A 17,264-nucleotide genomic window follows, 5' to 3' on the forward strand; every position below is an offset into this window, starting at 1 on the left:
AGCCTTCTGCTAGTCAGGTGATTTCAAGTTTTTGTTAACTGATTTCTCTGTGGAAAGGAGTTCTTAAAAACTTGAGAAACTGCTATAACAAAACCTCTTCCATATGCATCTTCATATGAACAAGGTATCTCAGATTATATATGTTTAAAAAATGAATAAAATTGGGGCTGAATCTCATTCTAGCAATATGTGACATTTATCCAGATACAAGAATTGCAGAGGGGAGGAACAGTGCCACCCATTTCATTCCGATACACTTCCAGCAACATTAATATTTATCAACACATTTAATACATTCCTACTATTTGTCAACTGAGTAGGGATAAAGACAATTCTCGATCTGGAAAAACAATGGACTGTTTTTGCCTTATGGTGTTTAAGTTTCACTTTCAAATTATTATTTTTTTGCACATCAGATTGACAAGACTACTCAATTAAGTCTTGACCATTTGACCATAAATATGTTAGAATAAAGTTCTGTGTAGGAAGCAGAATAAGAATACAATTACGAATTTAAGAAGAAAAAAAAATTTTCTATCAATTAGTTTATATTTTTAAATAGATGTTGATGGGTATCAAACTGTTACTAGATTTCTTTCGGTACCTTTCAAAGAGGGCTGTAACATTTTTATTTTTAAGATTTTACTTATTGGAGAGGGAGAGCGCAGGAGTGGGGGAAGGGGCAGAGGGAGAGAATATCCAGACAGACTCCCCAATGAGCGCAGAGCCTGATGCAGGGCTCAGTCTCCCAACCCATGAGATCAGGACCTGAGCCAAGCAGAGACTGGGACACTTAACTGCCTAAGCCACCCAGGCGCCCTGGGGTGTGACATTTTTAAATGCCAACATTTATGATACTTTGCTACCATTTAAATTTATGAACGTTTTATGTTTTAAAAATGTGCAATGAAGTAATGCGTTTTTGTACAATTGTTTTTACAAGTATGCAGGCATACCATTTCTTCCCGGTTGTGAGATACAAGATCCAAATATGCATATTTTAGGTAAAGAAATTACACCTAAAAAAGTAGTAATATCTAGGAAAGTACTTTGTTCTAACATCCCAGTATGTTACACAATAGTCTTTTCCGTAGACTTTCCGGGTATTCTAATTACTACTGTGGGTTCTGTTTAAAAAAAAAGAGGCAGTAATACATAGCTATCTTTCCAAATGCCTCCTTATCACAGTGCTATAAAAGACATTCTAATGCTTTCATACAACAGAATTATTCACACACACACACACAACAACAACTAGAAAGCAGGCCGGCTTTAGAATCAGACGTGAGTTGGGTCCAGGCTCTACCACTGAATAACCTGGCCTGGGCCATAGGTTCCCCCCGCTGGCTGAACTTCGAGGAGTTTACAAGTGCGAGGACCAAAGGAGGGGAGGAGTGCGTAGCTTTGCCCAGTTCGTCGTCTGACTTAAGGGCGTGAGGCTCCTTCCCTTCAGGGTTGTACCGCAACGCGACACAAGTTCAACGAGCGCGACGTGGTGTCGCCAGCGGATGCAAACTAGTACTGCCCCGTCAAGCAAGCGGGGCCCGAAAGTTAAAGAGCAGATTCCACTAGGAAGTTTCTGGCCACAGTCGCTCTCCTGGAGGAGGGGCAGTTTGGGAACAGCTGGCAACGCTGGGGACCTTTCTGGTTGCCGGGCATCTAGAGAGTGAGGCCACGGATGCTGCTAAGCATCCTACAACGCGCAGAGCAGCCCCCCTCCCTCAGCCCCATCCGGCCCGACGGCAACAGTGCCGGGCGTGCGGTCCTGGGTTTCTGAGGGGAAGCCGGTCCTACGGCCCTCTAACTCCACCGTCCGCGGGGCATCCGGCCGCTGCGTCCACCTCCCTGACCCGCGCTTGGTCTTACACCTTACCTCAAACGCGTCCTCAGGCGCTCACAGCCGGCCGCCGCTCCTCAGGCGCGGCTGCGGGGGGGAAGGTGCGCAGCTGCGCAGAGCCTGCTGGGAGCACGTGCCCTCAGCCTTCAGCCAGAGGCACCTCCCGCGCTCAAGCTTTGTTACGCCAGGCGGCCTCTGCATCACTTCCGCGACAACCCCCCGCGGGCCCCGCCCCCAGCGCGTCCGTAACCCAGGGCAACTGTCGCGCTCGCCTGCTGGCGGGGACTTAACTGTCCCGGGGACTTCCATCCCGTGGGGCCCACAGAAGGGTGTGAGCGGCCGCGGCCGCTTCCCCGCCTACGGGGCAAGGCCCCAGACCACTCCACAGGCGGCAGAGCGACAGGCCCTGCCCGGTTCTAAAGGAAGCTGCCCTCCGCGGCGGGGAGCCAAAAGCGAGAGGTAGTGTGGGCCGGGGCTGGAATAAGAGTGGGCGGGTCCTGGGAGGAGCGGCGAGGAATGGGTGGGGCAGTGGGAGGAGCTGTTGAAAGGGCGGAGCCTTGTGAGGGAGGAGCCAAAGGAGGAAGGGGAGGGGCTCGTGGGCAAGTGGGGACGTTTTGCTGGAGAGGACAGCTCTTGAAAGAAGGGTAGGCATCTTTTGTAGCACGGCAGGAACTGCTGGATGAAGAGGAGGAAGAAGGATCTTGGAAGAAGGGAAGGAGCCGGGGGGAAGGGGAGGGGCTATTCTAGGAAAGGGAAGAGCCAGGTGTGAAAGGCCGGGGCTTTAGGAGCAACAGGTGGAGTGTGTGTCTTTGATGACTTGTGCTTTCATGTAGACTTGTAAGCTGTGTGACAGCTGAGAAGACACGCGTGGCTTTACTATTTTATTACCAGAGCTAGGCATCTAATAGGCACTTAGTGAGTGAATGGGTGTGAGTGGAAAGAGCGGAAGGGTTGGAGACTGGGACTGCAGTAATAAAGGTATGATCCGGAGGGATGGTTGTATAAACCACGCCCTTAGGATTCCTTCTATGGGTCTTCAAAGCTGCTGTGCTCTGTGGGCACGTAATAAGCATAAGGCACAGATAATTAACTTGGAGAGATAAGATTTATACTCCTGAAAATGTGAACAAACTGTGCAGGTTGAGTGGCGCATGTGCTTAACTTTGAGGCGAAGATTCAACTCCCTGCCGAGTTGTGTTCCAAAATTGTAAATTAGATTGAAGTCTTCATATCATTTTCCTTTAGAAACTATATTACCGGGCGCCTGGGTGGCTCAGATGGTTAAGCATCTGCCTTCGGCTCAGGTCATGATTCCGGGGTCCTGGGATCGAGCCCCACGTCGGGCTCCTGGCTCAGCGGGGAGCCTGCTTCTCCCTCTCCCTCTGTCTCTCCCCCTGCTCATGCTCTCTGTATCTTTGTATCTCTGTGTCTCAAATGAATAAATAAAATCTTTAAAAAAAAAAAAAAGAAAAGAAACTATATTACCAGTGATCAGCATGCCCAAGACAATCTTCAAGACTTATTTAACCACTTCATATGCCTGAAGCTTAGCTCTGTATTCAGAAACTTCGCTTCCACCATAGCTAAGTGTTTCTATTCATTGATTTCTTCACTCAACACACGTTGTTAAGGATCCACAGGACCATCCATCCAGAATTCCAATTGAGACTGCCAGAAGACCATCTTTCCCAGGCTGAAATTCTGACATAGATGCAAGATTCCTTTAAACCTGAAATTTCCAGGAAGATGGGGGGAGGGTGTAGGGCATAGTGTAGGGCCAGGGAGGTGGCAGGGAGTTTTAAGGGATCATAGCTTGCTTTTGACTTAAATGTCCTGGGTTTTTTACCTCTCCTGGCCCATCAACATCCCCCCCCCCCCATTAATTACCTGGGAATGTGTCAACCAGGTGTAGGAGTCTAGAGTAAGACATTTGGAATCTGACTTTTTATATAAGCAATGACAATTAGGTGGCATGTATGTTACCACTCTTTAGTCTCTGGCAGACATCATTAATCAACCACAGAACTCTTCCCTGCAGTGGCCAAGTTTTAACATCCTTCTCAACACAACACTCTAGTTGTGTTGGGACTGTTTGGAACCGACAATTTGGAACCTATTCTTCATCCCTAATATAGACAGTAAATATTTTAAGAATTAATAGACATAGATGTAAATGTAAATTTCTATAACTCTTGGTAGGAGTCTTTTTAAAAAAAAATGAAGTTTACCTAAATCGATGGAATCAAGAATCCTGTAGATGAGATTTATACGCATAGGCCAGATAATTGTATAGTGAGGTGAATTTGCAGCCAGTTGGTAATTAGTAAATGCCCCAGTATAAGGCATATCCACATGGCATTGTCCTTTACCCTGTCCTCGCCAACATTTTATCAGTGACTTAGATGAAGTTACAGGAGGTATGCCCATCAAATGCAAGTCTTAAATTGGGAAGGAATGGCCAAACTGTGGGGTGTCAGAGTCAGATTTGCAAGTATCTAAGCAGGTTGGAATGATGGTCCAAAACCAACAAGAGGAAATTTTAGAAAGATCTGATCCATTCAGAGGTCTATATCTAGTGGGAAAAAAAGAGGAAAAAATTTTTAAAAGAAAATTAACAGCATGTATATGGAGTGAAGAAGACAGGGATTATTAACAACTCATGTGGAAAAAATGTAGAAGTTATAATTGACCTCCTGCTGAGTGTTAATCAAGATTGGGATATAGCTTTTTAAACATGTAGCAATCTTTGTCCAATTAATAGGTGTAGATTTCAGATCAAAGGGAGTCAGATTTCAAAATAGACATTTCTAGCCAGACCACATTTGAAATATTACCCTCATTTCCAGGTACTATATTTTAAAGACACTGACAGGCAATTGTGCATTCTTAAGATGAGCACATTTGAGATTCTCTTCTGAAGAAATAATAGCCGTCTTCAGTTATTTTCAGGATTATCATGTTGCTTTTGGGAGGAACACCAGGAACTGAGGAGCATAAGTTTCAGGGTTGCAGATGTCACACTAATCTTTAGAGCCACCAGCGGAATGAAACAAGATGCTTGTAAAGTAATGAGCTCTCAGTTATATGATGGTAAAGCTCCATGGAAGTCAAGAAGTGGAATAGCATGACCTATTGATTTACTTCAAATTTGTAAACTAGGCATAATTTTACTATCAGAAAATATGACTATTATATCCATAGAGATTTCTGCATTTCAACATAAAAGTTAGAATGCATACCATTTGTAAGAAATCACATATCCACTCTTTTAGTTGATCTTTGATTGTTTCTTGTATACTTCTATTTCTCATCTCTTACATGAGCCAGAAGACAAGAATGAGCAATACAACTTGAAGGCATGGTTATTGGAGAAAATTTTTAAATTAAGACTGTTCTTTCCACTAACTGAATTCTTTTTTTTTCTTTTTTTTCTCATTAGGAAAAGACCACCAACATTCCATTTTAGTAGTGGAGCATCTTGATCCAGCTTGAACACCAGTATTCCAGAGAAGCACCTAGCAATCTGGTATGCAGTAATCTGGCCATTTGACTAAGAATACTATGTTTACTGACTTCAGAGATGATTCTTACTTTTTGGTCATAAGGAGTCAATATTTTTCCCACGATCTTCCATTAAATGAATTAAGTACTTATAAAATGCAGTATTTATAACAAATATGTAAAGTGCTCATAACAATGCCTGGTGCATAGTAAGGGCTATTATGCAGCTCTTACTTTTATTATTTAATATTATCATTACTGGGTTTCTTTTGGCACTTTGGAATATAATGTGACTGGAACTTCTCGTGCCCTCACTGGGTCCAACTTCTATTGACTCCAAAATAGGGGCTTCCCCAATACTGCATCTTTGGCCTCCACTGTTTGTCTGTCTCGATATAGAGATAATATTGTCTTCCTCTCAGGTTTCACATATTCTCATGACATGTGAGAAATAGTTGAAGTTGCTGGAGATGGTTAACCTGACAGAGAGAAGAGTACGTGGGACCTTTTCATCCTTTTCATAGGGCCACTGGGGAGCTGAGGCAACGGGCCATCTTCGGATCAATGATTCTTCAATCCTTTGCAGTGACAGTGTTTGTAAATAGAATAGCACTTCTGGTTTTTAGCCACTCCTAATATCGTTTTTTTCCTTTCAGATTTCATTCATTTCCTCTGATGTCATATTGGAAAAGATGAGGATGTCCAAAGATATTTGACCTTCCATAGGTAAATGGAATTTTATTAGCATCAAAATGCTACTTTAAGCCTATGTGAAAAAGCCAAAATGGTAATTAAACAGATATTGTTATAAAAAGTTATTGATCTCTACCTCAACAGAAAATTTAACACGTGGCTTTCTGGCAGGGATCAGGTTAGGGTGAGAGAAAGCAAAGTGTGCGGTCCCCAGTGGCCTCTGTGTCATTACAAGCAAGGAATCCTCAAGAAGGCACTGACTATTCATCAGCATGCAGCTGGACCACTGGAGGTCACTGCCTAGGTCCAGGGATTCATCTCTGCAGCTTGTGGGGTGCCCAGGAGGAGCCTCTGTCTGTAGGAAGGTACTATAATCATGCCCATCTTAGAGATGAGCAGACGGACCCAGAAAAGTAACTTGCCCAAGGTCGTATAGGTACTAATAGGATTGGAACCCTGGCTGTTTGGCAATCAAGTCTGTGCTCCTGATCAGGATGATAACTTCCCATGGGTGATTCAGTCGGTTAAGCATCTGACTCTTGATTTCAGCTCAGGTCTTGATCTCAGGGTCGTGAGTTCACGCCCTGCGTTAGGCTCCATGCTGGGTGTGGAGTCTACTCAAAATAAAAACAAAAACAAAAACAAAAAACAAACAAAAAAGGATGACAACTTTCCTAACTCTTTGACTGATTATAAATGCCAAGTTCCATTTTTCAACCTGGAAAAACATGAGTTAAGGACAGATGGTATCACCCTCGTCGTCACTGCCGCTGCTGCCGTTAGCAGCACACCTGGCACTAGTGTGCTGGGGCTGCTTTGGTACAGGACCACAGACTGGGTGGCTTAAACAACAGATGTGCCGCTTCACAGTTCTGGAAGCTGGAAGTCTGAAATCAAGGTATCGGCAATGTTGGTTTCTTCCAAGGGCCGTGAGGGAAGGATCTGCTCTAGGCCCCTCTCTGTGGCTTGCAGTCTTCTCCCTGGGCCTCTTCACATGGCCTCCCTCTCTGCGTGTCTGTGTCCATTTTCATAAGGACTCAGTCATCCAGGGTGGATTAGGTTGAGCAGACCGACCTAACCTAGGACACATGCTCCCCAGCCTCGACCGGTATCCAGAGTTGCCAGGAAGGAAAAGGAGGGAAAGTGGCCAGGTAACACATGCCCACCACACTTCCCATGGCGTTAGCACAGTAGCATCTGGACTTTTTTGGAATGGACAGCAGGGGTGCTTAAACCTACATTCCTTGCCGCACTCTACCCCATGATGAAGGATAGAGCCTCTGCTAACATCCTCCTATCCTCTTTTCTTCAATCCCAACTTTGCTCTTTAATTAAATCCATTAGTCTTTCCGATTAGCCATATCTTTTATTACATCAATATCCGGCAATGGATGGTTTTGTAATATTTCTTCCAGTCTATTCTGGAATGTGTCTTGATGTTATTTTGCCTGAGTTATTGATTCAGTTTTTAAGAAATGAATATTACAAACTAAGTTCAGCCCGCATTTCATGCTACAGGAAGAAGATGTTAAAAACCTTCAGCCACAATCACAGTAATGGATCTCTGTCAGAAAAATGAGACTGAGTTAGAAAATAGTGAAAATAAGGAAATTCAAAGCCCAGAAGAAACGGAATTAACCTATACTTGCCCAGATGAAAGAAGTGAAAAGAATCATGTTTGTTGTCTTCTCAATATCAGTGACATTACGCTTGAACAAGATAAAAGGGCCAGCGAATTTGTCATCGGAACTGGATGGGAAGAAGCTGTGAGTATCTCCTTGACTGAGTGCCTCATGTGTCTGTGTTTTGATGTGAGCCTTTCCTTTTACTTTTGCCAAAAATAGTTATTACTAAAAATGTATAAGCAATGAAATACAGAAAACTTAGGAACAGAGGTAAAATATAAGTAATGGTAAGAGCGGTACCTTTCTTTGGGTATTTTTGGCCAGTTAGCGTTGGCAAGCACAGGACTAAATGCTTCACATACATCAATTCATTCAACCTCTCAACAGCCCTATGAGGCAGGTATTATGAACAGCCTCAGTTTTCAGACAAGGAAACGAGGCACCCAAAAGGTGAAAGAGTGTGCCAAACATCACCCAGCCGGAGGCCAAGGCAGGGCTTGAATCCAGCTCTTCTGGACTCCAGAACCCAAGCTCCTTAACTGCTGTGCTAAGCTCCCCAAGAGACCTGGGATTTCTGTCCTAGTGGTTCCACTCAGAACCCCAGGGGTTTATTCTTAAACGATTCTTGGAATCGATAATGGAATCCTAAATTTAGAACTGTTAGGAAATTTGGTCTAATACAGTGATTCTTAGGTGATGCTTGGCAATGTCACACAACTGGGGGTGAGGGGAAGAGGGTGCTACTGGCACCTACTGGATGGAGGCCAGAGGTGCTGCTCCACATCCTACAGTGCCCAGGACGGCCCCCACCACAAGGAATGACCCAGCCCAGTCTTAGTTCGGGGCTGCTATAACAGAATACCATAGACTGGGGGCATACGCAACAGACATTTATTTCTCACAGTCTGGAGGGTGGATATCCGAGATCAGGGTGCCAGCATGGTTGGGTTCTGGTGGGGGAACCTCCTCCTGTTTTGTGCTCACAAGGCCCTCCTTCGTGGTGCAAGTAGATCTCTCATATCCTCTTATAAGGGCACTAATCCCATTTTGAGGGCCCCACCCTCTTGACTTCATTAACCCTAATAACCTCCAAAGGCCCCCACCTCCGAATACTATCACTTTGGGGATTCGGGCTTCAACAGAGGAATTTGGGGGAACACAGTCATGCAATCCATAACATGCCCTAAATGTCAGTAGTGTTGAGGTTGAGGAATCCTGATCTAATTGGTTTATTTTATAAATATGGAAACTGAGGCCAAGACGTGGCAGAGCCACTCCCCCAAGTCCACTTGACAGTTGAAGAAGGAGTCGTGTCTTCAGGACCCTCCTCTTGTACTCTCTCTGTGGCACCGCCCCACCCCCACGTGGTGTACACACAGGCTCATGCCCACTAAGGCAGGGTTACAGACAGTTCTATTTGAGGATTTGAAACTTTCCAATTTAGAAGGTTCAGTTTACTATTGAAAGTAATGACTTTGAAATGTGTCTATCCAAGGGCTGTTGGAAAAGATTTTCTATTAATTGGAAGAAATGCCACATGTGCCCCATGCTGAGAGTATGTTTGCCTCTCACAGTCTGTCGAGGATGATCGAGCCACACCACCTCCTCCTCCCTGCTGCCCATTGCTCTTCACTCCCTGCGCACCAGCCCTCCCTGGCTTCTCAGGCGGCCTTGTCCCAGGAGGGGTGTCAGAGGCCTGTCCCACCAGAGCCAGCTTCTGGCCCTGGCTTGTGTCCCTTTGATACTTCCTGTACTGGTGCCAGGGACCCGTGGGCCAGCATTTAAATGAGGACAGAGAACACTTTGCTGGCAGCCATTAGTGAGAGTTGCCTGTTTGCAGAGCCAAGGGACCTCTCAGGATGGGGTGCCTCAGGGCTGTACATTTTTGACCCAGACCAACCCAACCAGCATTTAGCTTACCTGTGACAGCCCACCTGTGAGAATCAAAAGACCCAGGTGTCATTGACCCCCATCTCTGGACTTGGATCCCCTGCCAGGCCACCGGAACACCCTATCCTCTATAGATCCTCTATAGCAGCTTCAACCCAAGGCTCACCTGGGGTGTTTTTAAAACCACCCGCCCAGGTCCATCTTGTGAGTATTGGCTTAGTAGGTTGCTGTGGGGCTCAGGAATCTGGATTTTTAGGCAGCAGCTCAGATGACTCTTAGGGTCAAGCAAGTAGAGAACATTTGCTGATTCATCAGATGCACCTGTTTAATAGATTAAATAGAACATCTGTAAACATCTGTAGAAAGATTCAAGTCCCAGAATTTAGGTTTCCCTCAATAAGTATCCAGCTGAGTAAAAGTTGGCATGCTACATAAGCATAGCCAGGAGACAAATCCCCCTTGTCTGGCTGGAGGAGGATGGTGGGGAGGGTGCAGGAGGGGTGTGGGACTGGTCTCATTCCAGCTGAAACCACCTTCGATAGAGAGGCCAGTTAGCCTGAGGATGTTAGCTAATGTGCTGGGACCCTTCTCTGCAAAAGCTGGAAAGTCACCTGGGCAGTCAGGGTCGAGAGCAGTGAGGTCTGAAGCAAGCAATATGGTCCTCTTGAAGACCCAGTGCCAACTCAGCAGCACATGAAGGGACAGGGTTCCAGAACAGAAGCCAGAAGAGTAGGCTGGGAGAGTTGTCCTTAGGCTGTCTCAAGAGTGCAGCTCAGGGCAGCGACCTTACGGCCCTCATATATAATTGCCATCTAAGAATTAGGACTTAACTATGCAAAAGAAAATGGGGTTTTTTGGTTGGAATATATTTGAGGTATCAGCATGGCTTTGGTAAGGGCTAGGACTTCGGAGTAAGAAAGGTCAGGTTCAAATTCACCACTTACAGGCAGCTAACCTCGGGGAGGGTTCCTGTCCCATCGCTCCAAATTCCTCATCTGTAAATTCTGGCCAGAGGGCTGTACGAGGAGGACAGGAACGCCTGATTCAGTGTCAGGCACTTACTAGACTTTTTGAAAAAGTGATGCTTCGGGGCGCCTGGGTGGCTCAGTTGGTTAAGCCTCTGCCTTCAGCTCAGGTCATGATCCCAGGGTCCTGGGATCGAGCTCCGCATCGGGCTCCCTGCTCAGTGGGGAGCCTGCTTCTCCCTCTCCCTCTATCTACTGCTCTGCCTACTTGAGCTCTCTCTGTGAAATAAATAAATAAAACTTAAAAAAAAAAAGAAAGAAAAAGTGATGCTTCACACTTCGGAATTTGGGGAGCTGAGCACATGCAGTGAGAGGGTGCAGAGGTCAGGAGGGAACGATGATAAAGGGATGTTTTTGTGCAAGATGACCAGAGGCTGGCTCCTCACAGCCTCTCCTTGTCCCCTGCGTGGGAATGCACAGACCTTCTGAATGTGGCAGAACTTGCCATTGGCGGTGATAACGTTTGGAACGGCAGTTTCCACCTCTGTATGCTGGGCATCAGAATACCTGAATTATAGTGCTGTGGCGTGGGTTAAATGAGCCAACACCAATGCCAATGGATCCTTAGCTCAGTGCCTGGAACATAGTAAAAGCATGGAAACTATGTTTGCTTTTTTTTTTTTTTTTTTACACATAAGTTTGCCAGATTTAGCAAATGAAGATACAGGATGCCCGGTTAAATTTGAATTTTGGTAAACAGTACCTAATATGTTTAGTGTTAAGTATGTCTCAGATGTGGTCCTGATTTTTATCTGGCAACTCTATTTAACGGTGACATTTGTGGCAAGCTCAGCCAGGGGACTCTGGGCATGGACGGATTGCGGGGGTTGGGGGCGGGTGGTGCAGGGGTGCTGGGGAGTACCCTGACTCCGGGACCTGCCTCTGCTCATCGTCTCTCCCTCCAGCCCCTCCACACAGCAGTCTCCTGGGGTTTGGTAACAGAGCCTGGTGGTCTGAGAGAGCCTGGTAGGGAGACAAGTACAAACAGTTCTGATTTTATTTTAAGAGTCCTGACTTTATTTTGATGTTTATCTGAAAACATATAGAGTCAGCACATTCAAGATGGCCATGTTCAGATATTTTTGCTTAGTCTTTTAGTATTAAATCCAGTTGCTAGTATTTCAGATTAACAAATACTGTTACAAATGTTATTACTTAGTATGAGGCTAAAATAGTGTTAAGATTAAAAAAAAAAGGTGAGTCAATTTTAAGAAATATATCGGTTCAGATAGGATGGCCAAAATGGGGGTGTGGCCACAGCTGGCCAGCTAGAGTTTGAGCAGCTCTGCCAGGAGTAACATGCTGCTTTATTTGCAGGTCCAAGGCTGGGGAAGGACTTCTCCAACTGCCTGCATCTGGCCCAGGAAGAAGCTTAAAAAGGCGAGGGTGGGAGAAAGTACCAGCAGCTGCTTACTCTGTGGCAGTCTCTCCCAAGGGAGCGCTGAGGCCAGGCCTCAGGCCCAGGCGGAGAAGTTGGGGTCGGGGGCTCCGGCTGAGGTGGGTCCGGAGAAGGATCAAGGCAGCCCCTCCCAGACTCAGGGGACCCCTCCGGGCCCCACCGCTGCCTCCAGGGAGATTAGCAAGATCTGCTTTCCCCCCTATGGTCAGGGAGAGAAAAAAAGTCTGCAAATAAAGGAGTTTATTTGGTGCAAGGAAGACTGGGCCACCCCCGAGGCTCTTAGGGGCAAGGACCCCAGAAGCCCCAGCAGAGGTCCCTCCATCTCAGACTCCTTGACTTCCAGGGCCCTTTTAGTTCTACCTCCCCTGAAGGCTTCACCCCCAAACGGCTTGGATGTTCTGGGTAAGAAGAGTAAGAACTTCTTCTTGCAGCCAGAAGAGAAGGTGCTGAGTGTGGAAAAGGATGAGTGTGTGGCTTGTGCATATGGATTGAAAACAGTTGACGGGAAAGGTGAAAAGAGACCCATTGAGCTGGCCAAGCACCCCAAGGGCAATGACGCACTGCCTTTCCCTCCCCGGGTGGCCCCGACATCCCTGCTGGCCGATCCGGAGCGGTGCTGCCTGCACTGGTCCCTCCTGCCTGAGAAAAACCCGACGTACCCTCCCAACCCCAGCAATGTGCGCTATCTCGCCACCGTGCAGCTTTTGCAGAAACACGGAGTGCAAAACTACAAAGCCAAATTCAAAGCCAGGGAGCCAAGACCTCCCGTCAATACCCAAAAGCGCATTCTCACGGAGGCCAAGCAGGAACACAGGCCCCAAAATTTGGAGACCAAAGTGTTCCCGAGAACTCTCTTGCCATCCCTCACCGTGAGCAGAGTTGTTATTCCTGTCTCCACTCACAGACTGCTCTGAGTTGCTATAATAGAATTCCCTGGGAATAAGCACTGTTTGAATTCATTCATCCTCTTCCTGTCTCTCTCTCCTACCCCATCCCAGCCTTTCTTCCTTTCTTCTCTTCTGCCATACTCTTCCCGCCCACCCGCCCTTCCCTTGTCCTTTTTTTGCAGTAGAACCAGAGGAAATTGAACCTCATGGTATGGGTTTTGATTTATTCTCAAAACCCCCATATTTATGTGTCACCTGCTTCTGTTGCTCAGCCATTTACGAAATGCAGACTGGTAATGCCAGTCTCAGCCTCTGCCTGCCTTATCTCTCTACTCCCCTTAGAAGCCAAGTGGATGGTGGGGACTCTGAAGGGCCTCCCTCAGTGATGCCCACGGCAGCCCCGAGCCAACTGGCAGGGGCTCTTGCTGCCCCACCCCCATGCCTTAACCTGAGTGTAAGGGCTTGTTTAGATCAAATTGTTTCCTGATCTTTTGAACCAGGCAAGTATCTATCTGTTGATTTATTTTCTCTTGCAACAAAGATCTGGAACATTGCTTTAATAGGTAACTCCAGCCTGTGTCCAAATAAATATCCTTGTGTCCAAGGTGTCATATCCTTATATCCATGGATATATCATATCCACTCCATGCTGCGTATCCCAGGGTTTTCATATACTTATGTTATAGCCTCGTGCTAGTCTCCATGTCTGCAAAAGTTTTAGCCACAGATCTATAAAGCCCATCTTGGGAAGCAGGTTAAGAATAATTATTTGAAAAAAAATGTCACTGTGATTATAATTGTCACCCCACATGCTTCCTCCAGGCTTACCTTGCATCTAATATTTGGGAACTCACAACCCCAAACAGACTCTTACAGAATAGGGATGTTACTTTCTCCCTTCTGTCCGCCTTCTTCCCTCATTTTACCCCAATGCATATTTCCTGAAGTTGTATATAAATTAAACATTTGTAAATGAGTTATATTTTAAGTGCCAAGTGACAATGCTATGTAGAGAAATGCTCTGAAAAACCATTTTGTAATATGAATAACCATTTAGCTGCTCTGTAATTACATAGTTTGCATTTGCTTAAGGTAGGTTGTACTTGAACTCTGGACTTTCTGTCCCCTAAATAATGGGTAGACAGATTATATGACTGTATTTGTAAACATCTGCTTTTCACAATTGGTCTTTGTAATGTCTTTTCTCTTCGTTTAGGTTTTTTATTGTTTTGTGATTTCTATTTACAAAACACCAGAAATGCAGAAATGATTATAGTACAACTGTCATTAAAAGGTGTATTTTGCCTACTGAGGTTGGACACTTTTTTATAGTCTAGAAACAATTTAGGTTCTGCCTACCTCTTCTCTGAATGAACAAACCATCTGGATTTTGCCCCCAAGAAACTCTGATTTCCCAGTGTCTGGAGCATGAGGTGTTGGATCTTGTGCTCCGTGAGGACCCTCCAGCTCTAGCCTGCCCACCTAAGTCAGTGGTTCTTCAAGCCCTCTCTAATAAACAGCAAGATCATGACTAAACTCAGTATGTAAAACAGGCAAGAGTGCTGATTAGGAGGGAAGCGCATCTACCAGCATGAGCCAGGGATAGAGCCCACCAACTCAGCCCAGGGGTGCTTACATTTTGAGATCTTGAGGCAGTCTGAAAACACTAAGTTAAAACAAAACAAAAAAATTTTTTAAGATTTTATTTATTTATTCATAAGAGACAGAGAGAGAGAGAGAGAGAGAGAGGCAGGCTCCCCACTCAGCAGGGAGCCCGATGCGGGACTCGATCCCAGGACCCTGGGATCATGACCTGAGCCGAAGGCAGACGCTTAACCATCTGAGCCACCCAGGCACCCAAAACAAAAATTTTTTTTAAAGATTTTATTTATTTATTTGACACAGAGAGAGAGAGAGAGAGAGAGAAATAGCACAAACAGGGCGGGGGAGGCAGAGGGAGAGGGTGAGGGAGAGGGAGAAGCAGACTCCTTGCTGAGCAAGGAGCCCTATGTGGGGCTTTATCTCAGGACCCTGGGATCATGTCCTGAGCCAAAAGCAGACAGTTAACCGACTGAGCCACCCAGGCATCCTCAGAATATTTCTTTCTTAAGAAAAACTCTTTTGTTGAGATAAGGGTTATAAATTCTATAGATTTTGGGGCAAACATAATGATTTAGAATTAAGAGGAGGGCCGGTCTGAACAAAGGAAGGGCCCAAATTTAAAGATGTGTAGTATTCTTCTTTTTGAGCAAATAATTAGTTTGGCCAGCAAAATATTGACTAAGAGATTCCTCTATGAATAAATATGAGTGTTTTGCATTTGGCATCTCTTTAGGTAATTTTTCAATTAACCTGATTAAGCCCTTCTGGGATCTTATTTGCATTAGCCTAGGTTTAGCTTGTTTTCTGTGGATAAAATCACTCCAGGTTTTGCCTGTTTCCATTCAGATTAAATCAGGATGTCCAGACTGGTCTTTGATGTCCAAGTCTAGATAAAGGAAAAATGTCTAATAGAATGCAGTCCCCATTAGGGTTCTAGGTCACCAACAAAACTTTCAGGGGAAATCATGCCACTTAAGAGTGTTAAGCATGTTCTAATGATGGCAACAGCCCTCTTTCTATCTCAGGGTAATGGTCTTAGTTGGGTTTTGGATCCTCTAGTCCTCTCTAAACCAAGCATGGAGGGCTGTGTTTCACCTGAACCTCATGCTATTAGTTTTGGATGTCTCATTAATCAAACTTTCCAAACTCCTCTGTTTTTCTCAAAACTTTAAAAATCACCACGTGGAACTGTGGCAGCACCTGACACAGGGCTCCTGCAGGGCCCGAGGTCACCTTCTGGGTGAGGCTGGGTTGAGGCCTGGGGATGCTGCTGAGGGTCTGGGTGAGGCAAGGGAGGGGCTGGAGGGGCAGGGAACCTGGACAGACAGAATGTTTTCTGACAGAGATGAAGGGGTGGCACTTTCGAAGGGCAAGGGGAAGACTTTAATTCAGAATAAGGCCAGGCTACACTTGGACACGTACATAGGACTTTGGTTACTCAGGGAGACTTTCCCTAATTTTTAGCATTATTCTTTTTATTCTGGACATGGCCCCCTTTTGTGAAATTTACCTGTACTTCAAGGACCATGCTATAAAACGATTGGAACCCAGAATCAAATTGCCTTTCACTCTCCCTCCCTCCACACTTATGAGCTTCAGGACCCAGAGAGACCACAGAATCCTAGCCCATCTCTCTGGGTATCCCCAGCTGGCCAAGGCCAAGCTGCATGACTGGAGGCCTCATATCTGGGGCTTTTTGGGGTGTCTGGGTTTGGGTCCAGTGCAACTTTGGTGCTGCACTTTAGGGGCTACTGAAGATCAAGGTGGGAAATAAACAGAGGGGCTCCTGTGGCTATGACCAAAGGCATATCAGAGCAGTCGCTGGTACCCCAGGGAATACTCTACCATTGTCTGCCAAGCTCACTGGGACGCTGGTGCCAGGAGACTCAGTGCCGTTCTTTTGGTGTCCCGATTTAGCTCAAACTACAAACCTTTCTTCCCTGTGTATTTTTTTTTAAATGAGACAATTTCTCTGCTTATGACTGTTCACTTGAAAACATACCATGAACTAGTCATATTTTTAGTACCACAGGACTGTTAGCAATTTTATTTTAGTCTGCATGTATTCTGAAGAAAACTAGAAATCAAACATTTAATTCGGGATAAATACCGCCAGTTCTGATACTGTTCATGGCTCTATGAATGTTTCGTTTCAATCCTGACTGATTTCTCTCATGTAACTTCAGGAAAATGGAAAGTCAGAGAGATCCTTATGGTAGCTAGAGAACATTAAATCTGAAGACTTACTATTTAGGCACATATCTTGTTAGAAAACAGTGATTTAAATGGTTTTAAAGTAGAACACATCTTACCAAAAAGGTAAAAAAGAACAAATAGACAGCAATTTGCAATTAATAGCACTAGACTCAAATACAGCTAAACAAAAATTGTTCCCATGAACTGAAATAAGCCAATACAAATAATCCTGAAAGCATAGTTGGCTTAAGTTTGGATGGTTTCTTAAAAGTGTACTTTAAGGGGCGCCTGGGTGGCTCAGTCAGTTTGACTCTTGATTTCGGCTTGGGGTCATGACCTCGGGGTCCCGGGATCAAACCTTGCGTAGGGCTCAGCAGAGTCTGCTTGTCTCCCTCTCCCTCTGTGTCCTTCCCCCGACGCTAGCGCACACTCTCTCTAAAGTAAATAAATAAATCTTTAAAAAAAATGTACTATAAAATCTTAATTTCTGAAGGCTCACTTTAAATAGGGAGGTGTTATTGCGGTGCATTGGAAGGTTAAATACCCTTTGTGATTACTTAATTAAGATGCATTTGACTTCTGCCAAGTTTTTATTGCAGCACAAGCTCT

General features: G+C 45.3%; 2 protein-coding genes across 4 annotated transcripts in view; one reads left to right on the forward strand and one right to left on the reverse strand.

The window, feature by feature from the left end:
• BCO1 (beta-carotene oxygenase 1) overlaps positions 1–1,960 on the reverse strand; it is a 164,696-nt gene extending 162,736 nt beyond the window's left edge. The window contains exon 1 of the mRNA XM_032389857.1: positions 1,874–1,960. The gene's annotated coding sequence lies outside the window, so the exon portion shown is untranslated. The remainder of the gene's footprint in view (positions 1–1,873) is intronic.
• Positions 1,961–2,207: 247 nt separating this feature from the next.
• CUNH16orf46 (chromosome unknown C16orf46 homolog) lies at positions 2,208–12,927 on the forward strand. Of its 3 annotated transcripts, none has more exons than XM_032389858.1 (5): positions 2,208–2,296; positions 5,277–5,363; positions 5,995–6,064; positions 7,550–7,797; positions 11,889–12,927. In XM_032389858.1, the coding sequence occupies exons 4-5, from the start codon at positions 7,588–7,590 to the stop codon at positions 12,882–12,884; spliced, it is 1,206 nt and encodes a 401-aa protein (XP_032245749.1). In that variant the 5' UTR covers positions 2,208–2,296; positions 5,277–5,363; positions 5,995–6,064; positions 7,550–7,587; the 3' UTR covers positions 12,885–12,927. The 3 variants fall into 3 exon arrangements, with proteins under 3 accessions (XP_032245749.1, XP_032245750.1, XP_032245751.1); XM_032389859.1 differs by lacking the exon at positions 2,208–2,296 and adding an exon at positions 2,430–2,481; XM_032389860.1 differs by lacking the exon at positions 2,208–2,296 and having other exon boundaries at positions 5,102–5,363.
• The last annotated feature ends 4,337 nt before the right edge of the window (positions 12,928–17,264 follow it).

Source organism: Phoca vitulina, unplaced genomic scaffold, assembly GCF_004348235.1.
Source record: "Phoca vitulina isolate PV1807 unplaced genomic scaffold, GSC_HSeal_1.0 scaffold56, whole genome shotgun sequence".
NCBI classification, from domain to species: Eukaryota; Metazoa; Chordata; class Mammalia; order Carnivora; family Phocidae; genus Phoca; species Phoca vitulina.